Below are 17,267 nucleotides of genomic sequence, written 5' to 3'. Positions count from 1 at the left end.
AGTCTCAGAGTCCCCTGAAGATGAGTCTTCTCCAGGCCAACAAGAGGTCCTAGCTCAGACTCCAGACCCCCCTAAGGCTGTGGACCCTGCTTCAGTCAGGCCAACAGGAGGCCCCAGCTCAGTCTGTAGTCCCCCAGCTGGCCCCAGCTCAGCCTTCAGAGCCTCCTGAGAAGGTAGAACCATCTCCAGTTCAGCAGGAAGTCCCAGCTCAGCCTTCAGAGCCCCCTAATGAGGCAGAATCTTCTCCAACCCCGCAGGAGGCACCTGGTTCAGTCTCACTGTCCCCCAGCAGGCCCCAGCTGTATTCTCCTGAGCCCCCTAAGGAGGTAGTAACCTTCTCCCACACTGCCAGAGGAGGCCCCCCCCAGCTCAGCCTTCAGAGCCCCCTAATGAGGCAGAGTCTCCAACCCAGCAGGTGGCCCCAGCTCAGTTTCCAGTCCTCCTTCCAGGAGGGTCCCCAGCTATGTCCCCTGAGCCCCCTAAGGAGGTGGAACCTTCTCCCACACCTCATGGAGGCCCCCAGGCTCAGCCTTCAGGAGGCCCAGGTAATGAGGCAGAATCTTTTCCAACTCAGCCACCCCCCCCCCCCAGGGAAGCTCCAGCAGTTGTATCCCCTGAGCCCCCTAAGGAGGGGTAGAACCTTCCACACAGCAGGAGGCCCCACCTCAGCCTTCAGGAGCCTCCTGAGAAGGTGGAACCATCTCCAGTCCAGCAGGAAACCCTATCTCTACCTCTCGAGCCACTTAAGGAGATAGAACCTTCTCTAACACAACAGGAGGTACAAAGCTCAGCCTTCAGAGGCCCCTGAGAAGGTAGAACCATCTCCAATTCTGCAGCAGTCTCCAACTCAACCTCCGGAGCCCTCTAAGGAGGCAGAAACTCCTCCAGCCCAGCAGGAGGCCCCCAGTTCAGCCTCCAGAGCCACCTGAGGAGGGTTGTAGCACAACCTCCAGTCCATAATGAGGTGACAGTTCCACCTCTAGGACAAGAGCAAGCTCAGCATCCAAACTTGCCCAATGTTACTGTTCAGCCTGCTGACCTGGAGCTTACTGTAACTCCAGAACCTACTGTGGAGGCTGAGCATTCTACAATCATGCAGCAGACTATAGCTCCTCCAGAGGACCTTGAGGTGACATTTCCACATTCAGAGCACATTCAGCATCCAACCTTAACTAAAGTCACAGTTTAAACCTTTGGACCCAGGGCTTACCATAACTCCAGAATCCACTACAGAGACTGAACCTTCTGTAACCATGCAAGAGACCCCCAACCCAGCCTCCAGAGCCACCTAAGGAGGTTGTTCAGTATCCGTCCCAACAGGAAGTGACAGTTCCTACTCCAAGTAAGGATCAAGGTCAGCAACCAACATTGCCCAGTGTCACAGCTCATCGTGTGGACTTGGGGCTTACCATAACTCCAGAACCTACTACAGAGGCTGAACATTCTACACCCGTGAAGGAGACTACAGCTCCTCCTCCAAAGGACCTTGAGGTGACACTTGCACATCCAGAGCAGGTTCAGAGTCAGCATCCAAACCTGACTGAAGTCACAGTTCCACCTATGGACCTGGAACTTACTGTAACTGCAGGATCCAGTGTGGAGACTGAACCTTCTCCAACCATGCGAGACACCCCAACTCAGCCTCCAGAGCCACCTAAGGAGGTTGTAGTTCAATATCCATTCCAGCAGGAAGTGACAGTTCCAACTCCAAGTAAGGATCAAGGTCAGCATCCAGCATCACCCATCATCCCATTTCGTCATGTGGAGCTTACTATAACTCCAGAACCTATTACAGAGGCTGAACATTCGACAACCCTGAAGAAGACTACAACTCCTCCCCCAAAGGACCCTGAGGTGACACTTGCACATCCAAAACAGGTTCAGAGTCAACATCGAAACCTGACTGAAGTCACGGTTCCACCTATGGACCTAGAAATTCCTGTAAGTCAGCAACCAGAGTCATTTGAGACAGGTTTTCCTCCAACAACTGAACATCCTGTGGTGCATTTTGTAAACTATACCTCAGAAAAGGCATACACAACTTTAACTTGGCAACCAGAACAGAATGCCACCACAAACCTCAAAATATGTGAGCGCTGTACCTGCAAAGAGGAGACACTGTCGTGTGTTGGTCTCAGCCCACAGCAGAGGCTCCGCAGAGTGCCCGTGCTGGAGCCCGACACCTACAACGGCACCTTCACCATCTTGTAAGAATCGCCTTTACTTGTTTGTTCTCTGCCTCCTGCTTGACATGGCAGTCTCTTCCTCAATGTCGTCCTGGGCCTTCCTCATCTCCCCAACCACGTTGACTGACTTTCTGTTTTTACCTTTTCTTTGTCAACTATCCCTTATCTTCATTTTCCTTTTTACTACTGTTCGCCCTTCTGCAATCTTTTACTTGTAATTGTCCTTATTCTTTTTCCTTATCCAATTTTTAGCCCCATTATTTCATTCCTTAACCTCTACTCTCCCATTTTTGCTCCATCCTCTATAATAGGATACAACAGAGTAGTGAAGAGTAGAGATTCTGGAACTAGATTGCCTGCGTTTGGGCCGAGGTCTGTCATCTATTAGCTTTGTGACTCAGTTTCCTTTTCTGTGAAATGGAAATTATGATAGTTACCATCTCATGGGATTATGGTGAGATCTAGATGAGGTAATACATATGAAGCACTTGGATCAGTGCCTGGCAAAATATGAGTGTTAGCTGTTATTATTTTGATTCCCCAGACCTCATCTTTGACGCCCGGGCCTTCCACATACAGTACTCAGTTTGGGCCCAACCCAAGAGTAAGTACTATGGGCGCCACACTAGGATGAAATCGTCTTCAGAACATGAAATGACAGGTGGGAAGAAAGGAAATGGTCATAAAAAGGGAGGTGGCATGTAATTAAGTACTAAAAGAGGTACCATGGGTGTTGGAATTCAGCAGACTCTGTAATCAGCGGAGTATGGAGGTCAGGGAGAGCTGCATGGATAAGCTAACACTTTAGCTGAGACTTAAAGAGTGGCTCTGATGTGTTAAATAGAGAAAAAATGGGTATAAGTCTAGGCAAAGGCACGGCTGCAGGAATGATCAGGAATTAAGAATTAGGTTTAAGCAGTTAAAGATCCAATTACGAGAAACCTTGACTATCAGCTAGAGAGGTTTGAACGTTAGATTCTGAGTTATAGAGAGCCATTGAAAGTTTTCAAGCATGAGATATACAGACCGTTGAAACAGGATTATTTTCAGTTCCCCATATAGGCCGATCTGGAGAGGAGAGCTTGATCCAGCGAGACCAGATAGAATGTTCTAACAAAACCTGGGAATAAAGTAACAAGGGGCCGACTCAGAGTGGCTGAAAAGAGTAGAAAGAAAAGCCTTGAGAGCACTGCAAAGGAGGAAGTGACAAGATAGACTAACTGATGACAGTCGCGGGTGGGGGTGTGCACGGGAAAGAGAAAACTCAGATATTACTCTGAAACTTCTGTCCCAGATAAGGAGAATGATGGAAGTTGAGGCATCTTTTACCAGGGAACACAGAGCAACCAGAAGGCTTCAGGTTGACTGGAAATGTCCACCAGGCACATGGGCAGATGGGTATCTGTTTTGAATTTATTCCTGACTCCCCTGAAAAAAATGTGTATATAAACTGACCAGGTAAGCTGTTGCTGAGGGAAGAGGACAAAACTAAAGGTAAAGATTCAAAGTCATACGCAGAGTTAGCGGTTGAAACTGAACCTCAGGCATTTAATAGCTTCTCTTAAACATGTGTAATTCATGGATACATGAATTATCATGGATACTTTTTTTTTGTTTTTAATGTCACAGGTATAGAGGATAAAACGTGAAAATCCCACCCCACCCTCCCTACCACTCATAAGATAACTCCTGTCACCTTTTTGGTGTGTGTCCTTCCTTCCCATCTCTTTCCTTTGCATTTTTTCCTAATTTCCTAATGAGGGGATACTTTTTAATTCCTTGCCCAGTGATTTGTTGCTTTTCCCTATACAATATGTCTAAGAAATCTTTCCATGTTAGTTATTCTAATTTCTAACTTCCCTTATCCTTCTAACACCTAGAGAGGTTTCAGTAGAGGGCTTCTTTACATTTGTTTGCTGATAATGGTAAATTTTTTACCATTTTTTTCGTTGAGTTATTATTATTTTCTCATTGATTTGTGGAAGGAACCATTTTAGACACATAAGTGATTTGGGGAAAAAAAAATACTTATCTCCAGAGTAATTAACAGGCGTTATCTACCCAAGGAATGGAACAAATAGGAAGTTCAGGTGCTAAGGAGCTGGCTTGTTTGTGCCAGTGGCCCCACGCTATCTCTTTATTAATTGCACCACCTGGGATGCTGATAGCCGCGGAAATTAGAAAGTTGGCATTTACTGCATTGGAATATTCCCCACAAGGTTGCCAGTGATTCTTTTATTTATTCTGTTCATTCCTTTCCTACCTATTCAAGGATCTGAACTGTGTTTCTTCACAGAAATTTCCAAGGAAACTCTATTTCTCACATTGATGAAAATGTATGGAAGGGATACCGTTGGGCTAGAGAAACTGTGAGTATATTCTCTCCAAATACGAATACAAAAAAAAAAAAAAAAAACAAAAAAAAACTAACTGCATTCTAAGGTCCTTCTTGGTCCAGAACTTTGAAGTCAGTAGCTCTGAGGAAAGGTGTTTCCCCTTCCATATCCCAACTCGACCTCTACCGATTGCAATTCTGTGTTAATTTTTTTTTTAACGTTTATTTATTTTTGAAACAGAGAGAGACAGAGCATGAACGGGGGAGGGTCAGAGAGAGGGAGACAGAGAATCTGAAACAGGCTCCAGGCTCTGAGCTGTCAGCACAGAGCCCGACGCAGGGCTCGAACTCACGGACCGCGAGATCATGACCTGAGCTGAAGTCGGCCCGCTTAACCGACTGAGCCACCCAGGCGCCCCATCTGTGTTTATTTTTAAAAATTAAATTTGGCAGGTTCCCTTTAAAATTAGAATCAATTTCAACTTATTTTCCATTATACAAGGAATACGTGATTATAGTCTCAATATATAAAAATGAAATAACAGGGGGGCCTGGGGGGCTTATTCGGTTAAGTGTCCAACTTCGGCTCAGGTCATAATCTCAACGGTTCGTGGGTTCAAGCCCCACGTTGGGCTCTGTGTTGACAGCTCAGAGCCTGGAGCCTGCTTCGGATTCTGTCTCCCTCTCTCTCTGCCCCTCTCCTGCTCATTCATTCCCTCTCTCTCTCTGTCTCAAAAATAAATAAACATTAAAAAAAATTTTTTTGATGAAATAACAGATCTAGTGAACACCTGCCTTATGTTCTAATCCCCCCACTGCTGGGATAGCCACTACTCTGGATTTAGTATATATCCTTCCAGACCTTTTTCCATGCATTTGCCTACATACATATTTACAGCAAAATAGGTTTGTTGTGTGATTTTCTTATCTTTTTTTTACATAAATTGTAACATCCTACAACTCGATTCTTTTGCTTCGTGGTATGTCTTAGACTTTTTTTCTTCCAGTACATAGAGGGTTACCCCATCCATGCAAGCTGCTGCATAATATTCCATAGTATGAGTGTATTACGATTTAGTAATTCCCCTCCTGATGGATGTTTAGGCTGTGTCCAGTTTTCTTATTACATGCATTGCTGCATGGACCACCTCATACATGCATCTTTGTGTACGTGGGTGGGTATTTCTGTAGAATAGATCCCTGGAAATGGAACTGTTGGGATGAAGACGATGTCGATATATACAATTTTAATTGCCCTCAAAAAAGGTGTGCCAATTTACACACCAATCCATACACCATGACAGCATTCATTTCCTCCTACCCTCCCACTCTTGGATATTCTCCATTTCTTGGCTGATCTGGTGGGTGAATAAAATGGGTCCCTTCTGAATTTGAATTTTTCTGATTACGTATACATTTAAATATCTCTGTATGTTTCCTGGGCATTTGTGTTTCTTGTCTGAATTTTCTGTCCTTTGCCAATTTTTTTGTTATCTTTTTTTTAAATTGATTTGTAGAAAAAGTCAGTGTAGACACAAGTAATTTTGGAAACAATATTATACTCAAAGTAACTGACTGGCATTTTTCATGACAGATTGTGTGTCATATCATTAGTTCAACTTGGGTAGATAAGTCATAAATGACTTCTGAATTAATAATAAAAGACATAACAGTCATAGTAATCTAAATGTAGGGATTATGATCCCCCTAAAGTAGATTCCCCCCTGCCCCTTAGTCTGATAACCTTACTGGTAAGGGACAAATGGTAGAACAAGGTAGTTGTTTTCTTATGAATTTTATGAATTTCTTAAGTACTATATATAGTTTATATTTTCTCATGATAGTATCTAACTTGGAGATCTTATTTCCCAAACTTGTAAGAAAAATGAAAGTAATTTGGCACACGGAACAAGAGAGAGTGGAGAGAGTGGGTAGGCTGAGGGACAGGGGTAGGAGAAAAACTTTGAATTGTGTATTATATACCTTTGGAATTCTGAGCCATGCAAATATATATTACCTATTAAAAAAAATAAACTGAAATTAAAAAAATATTTTTTGAAAAGCGTGTATTTGGTAGTTTATATACTAGAAGATGAATCTGGTAAGATTTGATGATTCTTAAAAAATTTTTAAATGTTTTATTTATTTTTGAGAGAGAGAGAGAGAGAAAGAGAGTGAGTGAGCAGGGAAGGGGCAGAGAGAGAGGGAGACACAGAGTCCAAAGCAGGCTCTAGGCTCCGAGCTGTCAGCACAGAGCCTGATGTGGGGCTCGACCCCACAAACTGTGAAATGATGACTTGAGCCGAAGTCAGACACTTAACCAACTGAGCCACCCAGGTGCCCCAAGATTTGATGATTTCTAATTCAGCTTGAGGGTTATGCCTTGTAAGACAGAAGTTTTTAACTATGGGTCAATAGTCCCCTGGGGCAGGATTTTTAACCTTTTTTTCTATATATCAAATTTTTAAAAAAATTTTTTTTTAACATTTATTTATTGCTGAGAGACAGAGCATGAACAGGGGAGGGGCAGAAAGAGAGGGAGACACAGAATTGGAAGCAGGCTCCAGGCTCTGATCTGTCAGCAGAGAGCCCAATGTGGGGCTCGAACCCACGAACCGTGAGATCATGACCTGAGCTGAAGTTGGACACTTAACAGACTGAGCCACCCAGGCACCCTTCTATATATGTATTGATGATCTGCAGAAGCTTATGTTCTTGGGATAATGTTTTCAAATGTATAATAAGTTAAAATATATAGGAAAAGGAAATTATGTGGAAATAGAGTTTTCAAAAAATTTTTAAAAAGATTAGTGATATAGCAATAAATCTGCTTCTGTTAGAATATTAAATAACAAAATATAATGGTACGCCTACTAACTATTATAACTTCAAGGTACTGATGAGAATAAATGATATTTTGAGATATCCACGCCAAATATGTGATATGAAAATATCTGATTTCTGCTGGGGACCAAATTAACTACACTAATCTGTGGTTTGTTGCCTGCATTCATAATGGAAGGAAATGCTAATTCTAGTTAGAGGTTTGTGAAAATAGAGATGTGATTCTATTTTCCATCCAAGTTTGGCACCCACAAATTCAGTCCATTCTATTCACGGACCTGAGCCCTAAAGGGATGGTCTGCAAATTGAAATCGCATGCACACCTTTGCACGTATTCAAGAAAGTGCAGTTTTCTAGGGAAAGGGTCCATTCCATAGCTTTTATGAAATTCTCAAAAGGTTCTTGTCTCAAAAGATTGAGTCACAAATTGGGGCGGAGGTGGAGAAAGACATTTGTTTTCCTGTGAAGTTGTACTTATTCTCATAAATGATGATAAATGAATGATTTGTTTTAATTAAAAGTAGTATATTTGCAAATTGATACCTGTCACTTTCTGAATTCATTCAACAAATATTTATGGAGCATCTCCTATGTCCCAGGAACTGTTTTACATGCCAGGGATATAAGCTCAAGAACAAAACTGACCAAATATCCCACTTGTCAAGGGGTTTACAAATATATAATATAAAAACAAATATGTAAATATAATAAATACATAGAATTTCAAGTATTGGTAAGAAATCAGTGGCCAGATCTCTCAAGTTTTCTAATTTATTCAACGACCGTTTCTGCTGCTCATAGACTGAGTTTTTTACTAATGATAATACTTTTCATTCATATAATCTTGAGTTGGTTCTTTTTATTAGATGTACTGTTTACCTCTGTCTGAGGATATATTAATGATGCCATTCTAAATTTTGTATACTGTTTATTTTTGAGAGAGAGAGAGAGAGAGTGAGAGACAGAGTGCAAGTTGGGGAGGGGCAGAGAGAGAGGGAGACACAGAATCTGAAGCAGGCTCCAGGCTCTGAGCTTCAGCACAGAGCCCAGTGCAGGGCTTGAACCCATGGACTGCAACCTGAGCCGAAGTCGGATGCTTAACCGACTGAGCCACGCAGGTGCCCCATTAATGTTGGTATTCTCAAATCCTTTTGTGTTTTCTCTGTTAACTGTGTCATTGACTATAAGCTGTTATATTTGTTTTTTATTTTCTGTCCTGAATAGAATTGGCTTTCTCACTCCATTTGGTCATTCCTGAGTGCAATTTATCTTTGTAGTTGAGATTTGACTTGCTTCTGTTTTCTGGTCCTAAGGAAGAGGTGAAATGAACCACGGGGCTTGTTATTGGTGACAGGTCCCCCTGAGAGTTAAAGAAGAGGTGGGAGGTGACTTCTAATGGCTAGTCAGAGTGTATACCCTTCCTCCAGGGTTCTGGGACCCTGCCCCCTTCTAACACCAATGGCTCCTGCCTGGAAGAAAACACCCTTTGCTGCCAGATCCAAGGAGGAAGGATGTGGGGTTGATGTGCTGTCCTTGGTCCTACTGCAGTATCCCAGCTAATCACCCTGTAGGTGGCTCCAAGGCATTTCTGGTGGGGAGTGTTTGTAGAGCTACTCCCTTGGCTTTGAGCTAAGGTTGTGGATTTTCTAATTGTATCTTTTCTAATCATCCTTAGGGACTTTGGTGGAGTTTGGAGTTTGGTAGAGACTTGGCATGTTTCAATCTGCCAGCTTGAAATAGCACAACCTCTTAGGAAGACAATTTTGTACCCCTGTTAAATCCTGGAGAAACTTAGGCAAATGTGTACTAGGATATAAACAGAAAAATGTCCAAAGCAGCACTGTTTATAATAACTAAAGATTAGAAAAATCTGGTATCCACCAACAGTAGAATGAACAAATAGTGTTACACGGGTATTTACTCTATACTTATTAAACTGAGCATTTATGTTATGTGCATTTTATGCACATTTTTAGTTCTCACAGATATTTTTTAGATGGGGAAAAAAATTAGATGGCTTTACTTGTAGCACTGATATGGTTATAAATAGGGCTTCCACAATAAAATTTGGGAAAAGAGAGGAGGAAGTGGCAGTTCTGTCCATGTTTTTGCCACTCAGGGCTGGGTTCTAACAGAGATTTTGTGATCCAGAGAGTAGGCATTAAATGTACATTTTGGTGTGAAGAGTGGATAGGGGTGTGTGTGTGTGTGTGTGTGTGTGTGTGTGTGTGTGTGTGAGAGAGAGAGAGAGAGAGAGAGAGAGAGAGAGAGAGAGAGAGAGAGAGAGGGAGAGACAAAGGAGTATGTGAGAAGAAAAGATTTGAATCAAACAGCAGAGATCACCATCCCTACATTAAATAAGAATTAGTGTATTTGGTGGCACCATTACCCAGGTTTCTCTCACATCTAGCGGTCCTGTGTAGCAAATAGTTGTAGTTATTTTTGCATTTTGACCCAGAAATGACCTTTTCATTTTGCAGAATTCTCAGGGACAATTATCTGACCGAATTACGTAAAGACACATTTGAAGGCCTGCTATCCCTCCAGTATTTGTAAGTTAATCAGTTCATCATTTATTATGAGTTTTTAGTTATATTATTTATTAAAAAATACAGGGTTCAAATTGGATAATTGCAACAATTTCTTCTAACAGTAGAATTCTATAATTCTCTCTATTAAATTCTATAACTCTGTAAGTCTGTGGGGACCCAGCCCATCTCTAGCATTAAATACCTCCTATGCATTTTCAACTTTTTAATTTTATAGACAAGATATAGGAAAAAGCCCTTCAGTTGTAGAGGAAAAGGGGTAATGAAGTCTGAGCAATTATGGACACCCATATGAACCTTGTTATGTAAGTGTTCATATACCATCTGCTTTTATTTATATTTATTATTTATGGCCCATGGATCAAATCCTGTGTATGGTCTGTCTTGATACAACCTATGAGTTCAGAATGATTTTCATGTTCTTAAAGGGCTGTAAAAGAGAAAAGAAGAGAAAGAAACAGAGAATATGTGACAGAGACCGTATATGGCCTGCAAAGCCTAAAATATTTACTGTCTGGCCTTTACAGAAAAGGTTTGAAAAAGTTGGCTTAGTAAAATGAGAGGAATTGAAGTTAACCTCAAATTGTCACCTACAAGACAAGAAAATATAGAACACTTACATTAATTTGAATGCCATTAACCCAGAATTTTTAAATAATTTAATCTAAATTAAATATTTAAATATTAAATATTTAACTAAGCAGGTGAATTATGTAAGCAGTATTACCAAGTACATATTAAATTATTAAGAGATTAAGGATTTCAGTGTGGGAAATTTTATTAGTTTATTTTTTTATTATTATTTTTTATGTCATTTATTGTTAAGTTAGCTAACATACAATGTGCACTTGGCTTCAGGAGTAGATTCCTGTGATCAGTGTGGAAATTCTTATGCCACCATAAAAATAGATGTTTAAAATGATGGTTAAGGGGTTGGGGCTCCTGGGTGGCTCAGTTGGTTGGGCGTCCGACTTTGACTCAGGTCGTGATCTCACAGTTTGTGGGTTCGAGCCCCGTGTCGGGCTCTGTGCTGACAGCTCAGAGCCCGGAGCCTGTTTCAGATTCTGTCTCCCTCTCTCTCGGCCCCTCCCCCACTCATGCTCTGTCTCTGTCTCTCTCAAAAATAAATAAACATTAAAAAAATGATGGCTAAGGGGCACGTGGCTGTCTCAGTCATTAGAGTCTGCAACTCTTGATCTCGAGGTTGTAGGTTAGAGCCCCATGTTAGGTATAGAGATTACTTAAAAAAAATGAAACCTTTAAAAATATAATGATGGTTAAGTGGTATAGTTAGAAATGTTTACACTAAACAAACATCAGAAATGCCTCTAACTTTGCTAATTACAGAATAAACATCTCTCCAGCCTCATTGTCAAGGAAGAAATGTTTGCATATATCTCTGTACATTAGACATACAGAGATACTAATGTTCTTTGCTATGGAGGTTCAGTGTTTATTCTTTGTCCATGCCATGCAAAGCTGTGTATTTCATTAATCCTTTTTTAAAAATTTTTTTAATGTTTATTTATTTTTGAGAGAGAGAGAGACAGAGTATGAGCAGGGTAGGCACAGAGAGAGAGGGAGACACAGAATCCGAAGCGGGCTTCAGTCTCTGAGCTGTTGGCCCAGAGCCCGATGCGGGGCTCGAATTCATGAGCAGTGAGATCATGACCTGAACCGAACGAAGTCAGATGCTCAATTGACTAAGCCATCCAGGCGCCCCTCATTAATCCTTATTAATGATGTGCTTTAGAAAATAGATTCTTCTTGCAAATGTGGAAGGCTTAAGGGTAGTGAGTAAAAAGAATCTCATATGACACTAAAAATAGTCCTTCAAATTATCAAACCTTCCAAGTCTTAGGGGACAACCACTTTGTATTGGTCTTCTTGGCTACCTCTGCCATCTGGGCTCCAAACGTTACAAACACAGTTTGGAGAAAAACAAAAGAGACAAACTGCGCAATGGATAGGGCCTTTCATTATTTCTACTATGAGGTACTTTGTAAGCCAATTATTTCATGTCAGGTGAAGTGTTCTCATTCATTCATTCATTCAAAAAAAATGTGAATCAAAACCTAAAAAAGAATGTGACAGGCCCTATGCCCAGTACCATAGGCACGCAGATGGTTAAGACAGGCTTCCCACCCTTGTAGGAACTCATGATTTCACAGGGAAAATAAACAGAAGCTTAAACCATAACGCCTAAGCACTAAATGGATGATGAAGCACTGACAAAGTGCAGAAGAGGGAGCCACAAAGTCATAAAACCACATTTCTTTTCAGTCGTTTTGCTCCTTCTACTCACTACCCAGCTGTTAATTTATTTTATAAATATTTGAGTTTGTTCTTTGTCCATGCATCAGTTTTAAACACAGTAGACAACGCAGATGAGCAAGACTAGTCCATACTTTCATGGAGTTTATGCCCAGAGGAAATGGAATGCCAGAATAACTATATTAAGAAGAAATTGGGGCACCTGACCGGCTGAGTCAGTAGAGCATGCGACTCTTGATCTCAGGGTCGTGAGTTCAAGCCCCAGGTTGGGCGTGGAGTCTACTTTAAAAAATTAAAAGAAGGAGAAGAAGGAGGAGGAGGAGAGGGGGAGGGGAAGAAATGGATTTGGGCAATGAGAAGTATAAGTTGTTTTTGGAACACAGAAGAGGGGGGAAGACTTCAAGTTGGATCAGGGAAGTTACTAGAGAAATGCTGTTTGAACAGAACCTTGAATGGCTATGACGTATCATCAGATAGACATCTTGGGAAGAATATGCTTGCAAGATAGAGTGAGTGAAAGGCAAAATGCAGGAGAAATTTCTTTGGTATCTGTAGAGTAGGAAACTAGAGCCGGATTTAGGATTTTGAAGGCCTTGGATAATATGCCAGGCTACCGTGTTATCACAGCAGTGCTCTAGGACAAACTTTAGACTGCACCAGGGTCACCGGGAGGCCTTGTCAGAACACAGGTTCCACCTCCACAGTTCCTGATTCACTCAGTCCAGAGTAGAGCTGAGAATTTGCATCTTGAGTAAGTTCCCAAGTGACTCTGATATTTGAGAACCACTCCTGGAGAATTAATCTGGTGACTGTGTGCAGTATAGATTAGAATGGGAGAGACCAGAGATGAAAATGCCAGTCAGAAGATGGTGGTACCCATGTAGGTGGAAAGTGAGGGACTCGGCTGAAATCCATGGAAATAAGAGGGTCAACCATAATCAAGAATGGGTGTTTCCAAATAAAAATCCAGGACCATGTTGTTTTTTTGTTGGCCCCACTTGCAGCTGAAGCAATTGATAAATTCATAGACCGTTTAGGCAACGTACAACCAAAAATAAATTTCTATTAATATGATAATATAATTCTGAGTTCGTTCAAAGTTAGGTATTGATTAGAGGAGTAACTTCTTTTCAAGTTAAATGAAAAGGTATCTTTTACCTCTTCTGGTATTGACTTGGTGTCAAGAAATAGAACTAAACCAGGAAGGTGTGCTAATGTGAGAATATCCCTTTTAATATTAGAAATTATATGTGGAGATCACAACTTTGAGCTCATAATTTAGAAATTGATGAGGCCACAAACAGTCATTTAATCAATTCTTCTGCTCTCAGGAAAGATTACTTCCAAGATCTATCAAGATCTATAGTTGTATATTTTATGTATGAAGATCACAAAGGTGAGACTCTTAAGAAAGGTGAGGACAGGGTTAGGGGCTCTGGAAGGTTCAAATAACAATTCCTAATACTCAGAGTTTAGCCAAAAGCTACTTATTCAATACTACCATCCTACTAATTAGATATCTTATAGCTAATTGAGGCAATATTTTCCTTTTCCTTTTCCTAGAGATTTATCCTGCAATAAAATACAATTTATTGAAAGACGTACATTTGAATCACTGCCTTTTTTGAAGTTTATGTAAGTTACAAATATAATTTCATTATATTTGGAATTTGTATTAAACTTAATTGTAAACCTCTTTGTTATTCATTTTGAATGAATGAAACTTTATTAGTCGAAAGCTACTAAAATTATGTAGCAAATCTTTTTTGTCTGTGGCAAAGTTTGGTGTGAGAGTTTTTATAGAGATCAGAGTGAATCGTTCTAGAGCAGCAGTTCTCTGCCAGGGTGATTTTGCATCCAGGTGACACTTGGTAGTGTCTGGAGACATTTTTGATTGTCAGACTGTAGATGTGCTCCTGGCATCTAGTGGGTGGAGGCCAGGGCTGCTGTCACACCCTACAGTTCACAGGGCAGCACCCCCCCCCCCCCATAACAAAGATTATCCAACCATAAATCTCAACAGTGCTAAAGTTGTGAAACGTTTTTCTAGAGAAATAAACTTACTTCTCTAGAAAAAAATACTTACTTAACACAAGTATTTATTGAGCATTTACTGATTTGTATCTAATGCACCACATGTATAAACATGAAAGTATAAATCTTTCATGCAAATATTTTTTTAAAAAGGCAAGTATCTTTCATAGTGAGATTTCTTTAGTGTATGGAGAGAGTATTGTGGTTATGTTTCATTATCTATAAATTAGAATCACTGCCAAAGGATAAATATTCTGAAAGAATATCTTTTTTTTCTCTTTGTTTGTGTCTTGTTTTTTGTGTGTGTGTGTGTGTGTGTGTGTAGAAATCTTCGTTGCAATTTACTCACCAAACTGAGCTTTGGAACATTTCAGGCCTGGCATGGGATGCCGTTTTTACACAAGCTGTAAGTGAAATAGAAAATGAATACATGTAAAAAAAAAAAAAAAAAAAAAAACTACATGTAAAAATATCATACAGTGATTGGTTAGGTGTGTGTTAATAAACCCAGTATGAATTCTGGAAAGTAGGTCTTAAAATCCATTTTTTTTTTTCAAATGAGGAAACTAAGGTACAAAGAGGCCAAGGGACTTGTCTTAACTCCTAAATGGCACTCTCTGCCCTCCCTCGTACCCAGCTTTGTGTGGGCAATGAAAGCCCCAAGCAAGTAACACCCAAGTCAGTATTATCATGGGAATTCGTGACAGTGATGCTTCCCCAAGGTGTGCATGGTCCTTGAAATCCACTTTTGAATTTAACTTTGATTCCTGCTCATGTGCAAGTTTCCTATGCAAAAGAGAACTTCAAAGAACTAAGTTTAGCACAGAGTTCTCCAGGCAGCAAAAGGTGTGGGTGCTTCTTGAGCCATGAGGAAAGCAGAAAGAACTCCTGAATGCCTGCCACAGGGCACTGCTCTCCATGTGTTTTCTTTCCTGACCACTCTTCAATTAAGAAGTGTGTTATTCCCTTTCAGCCGGAAAATTCTGTGATTTCTCTGTAAAAAAGCAAATCATACTGGACATGTTCAGTGGCCTGAGGGGGATTTTTAGACTCAAGGTTGAAGACCCTCCTCTAAAGCAGACGCTGGAAAAGACTGTCTTACTGTCTTGTGGTTCAGAAATCCGATTTCACAGCTTATCTTCCATTAGATGAAAGTGTTTACGGTGTGTCCGGAGCTGGAGTAAGTTCCTGCGGGTGCCCAAGAGCAGGGGCCTCCTCTCTCCTCTCATTAATTTGCTGATGCCTAACTTGGGGAAAGAATACTGAGGGTCAGTTTTTTGTTTTGCCGGCATGCCAGAGAACGGGCTCATTGAGTTTCTCCACCAAGAGGTTTTAGTGGTGTCAATATAATGTCTTAAAACTCACCACCTCTACTAAGCATCTTATAACACCGAGAGTCTCTTCTAAGAATCTGAATTTCATAGTTATGTAGGCAATACAGGACAAAATAGGGTGGAATCCGTTGATAACAATGAATGAATTCATTGAAAAACACTCAGTGCCACGCGCACTCTGTGTCGACAGTGTACTAAGTACTGGGGGTACAAAGAATACACAGGGACTGTCCCCAAGAATCTTTCATACTGGAAGGAGAAAAAGATGGCCGTTGATGGGAAAACGTATGTGAGCCATGCTGGCATCAGTGCAGCAGGGTAACGAGCTAGGGGGTGACAAAGTAGGGGATGGTTGTGGAATAGAAAAGATTTGTCGTGGACAAGGCAACAACTTGCTTGTGTTGAGTTTTCACGTTCATCTTGATGAAGTTTTGGGGAGATGGTGGGGAGTCGGGAGCCGACGGCCAAGAAAGAATTCTTGAACATGTCTTTGGTGCAAAAAGGCGATTTTATGAAAGCACAGGGACAGGACCGTGGGCAGAAAGAACTGCACTGGGGTTGTGAAGAGTGACAGGTTATATGCTATGGAATTGGGAGGTCAAGTCAAAAGGGAAGTCTCCAGAGGGACTGTGATATGTGAAAGAGGACTCCTAAGATACCAGAGGCCTTGCTATTGTCAAGCTAAGGTTGTTTTTCCCTCTAGCAAAGCATTAAGACAGTAGGGAGTTCCTGGAGAAATATTTTATTTGCCTGCCTCAAGTATCTGTCAATAGGCTGCAGGTTATAAGGAAATTTAATTTTACCTGAGATTTCCTTCTTGCCTTTGTTCCCCATATCACTATGGAGGGGTGATGTTGGGGCTCCAGGAAGCTGATTCTGTAGGTTTCTGGCGATTAGGCTATTGATAAGATTGCCTTTTTCTTGTAATTTACTAAGCTATTTGTAAACTGATGGAAACTCCTATCTTGCCCGACTGAGATCTCTTATCAGTTAACCATTTGTTTTCTTTCCTTTCCTTTGTCCTCGAGCAGCCAGAATCACACATATCCCACCTGGGGCGGGGGCATGTGCTAACTTGTATTTTGCCCTCAACTTGCCTCATGCTCCCTCATCGATCTTACATGACAGAAAAAGGTAATTAAAGAACCAGAGCTAGCTGGTATTGAGAATAAATTAATACTCATGTCATGTGTGTTATGCCCAGAATTCGTGATCCCCAAATCCCGCCAGGGAGCCGAGTCCGATGTAAAAGCAAAAGAGCCTTTATTCGAGCTAGCTCGAGCTCAATCCCCTACCTGCACTGATGCAGAGGTGAGATACCGGGGAGAGAGAGCCAGTTTCAAAAGGACAAAGGTTTTATTGGGGCCTAGGGGCAGTTGGTGAGGTAATGGCTGTGGCCTCAGCCGATTGGCTGGGGAAGGGTCCTGGGGGAAGGGTCCGAGTCCTGTTAGGCAGGTGGCGGGGGAGGGGGGGGGTTACTCAAGGGAAGGAGGTGTGGTCAAGGTGAAGGACACAGAACAAGATGGAGTCCGCTGGCGTAGGCCCGCCCTTTCATTCCCCCCTTGTCATGTAGCTTAGGGACCCAATCATGGGACCGGCTGCATTTATGGTGACAAGGGGAACAGAGTTTGGAGGTTTACGCAAAGTTCTGGGAACCAAGTGTCCCTGGGGTGGCTCTGGGACGTCTGATTAAGTATTGTCCCCGAGCTGG

The 17,267-nt window shown here is 41.5% G+C and overlaps 1 protein-coding gene and 1 long non-coding RNA gene across 4 annotated transcripts in view; one reads left to right on the top strand and one right to left on the bottom strand.

Annotated features, from left to right (window-relative positions):
* Positions 1-17,267, top strand: part of LOC122233789 (leucine-rich repeat-containing protein 37A2-like) — a 209,532-nt gene that overhangs the window by 159,335 nt on the left and 32,930 nt on the right. The window contains exon 11 of the mRNA XM_042967923.1: positions 9,846-9,917. Coding sequence (XP_042823857.1) covers positions 9,846-9,917 — 72 coding nt within the window. The remainder of the gene's footprint in view (positions 1-9,845; positions 9,918-17,267) is intronic.
* Positions 3,142-16,893, bottom strand: LOC122233794. Of its 3 annotated transcripts, none has more exons than XR_006211525.1 (4): positions 16,852-16,893; positions 15,325-15,469; positions 14,572-14,626; positions 3,142-3,306 (listed from the first exon to the last, which is right to left on the bottom strand). It is a non-coding gene; the product is annotated as an uncharacterized LOC122233794 (long non-coding RNA). The 3 variants fall into 3 exon arrangements; XR_006211527.1 differs by having other exon boundaries at positions 15,325-15,465; XR_006211526.1 differs by lacking the exon at positions 3,142-3,306 and adding an exon at positions 10,158-10,344.

Source organism: Panthera tigris, chromosome E1 (assembly GCF_018350195.1).
Source record: "Panthera tigris isolate Pti1 chromosome E1, P.tigris_Pti1_mat1.1, whole genome shotgun sequence".
NCBI classification, from domain to species: Eukaryota; Metazoa; Chordata; class Mammalia; order Carnivora; family Felidae; genus Panthera; species Panthera tigris.
Note: the sequence above shows the minus strand (reverse complement) of the source record. Positions and strands in the feature narration are given on the sequence as shown.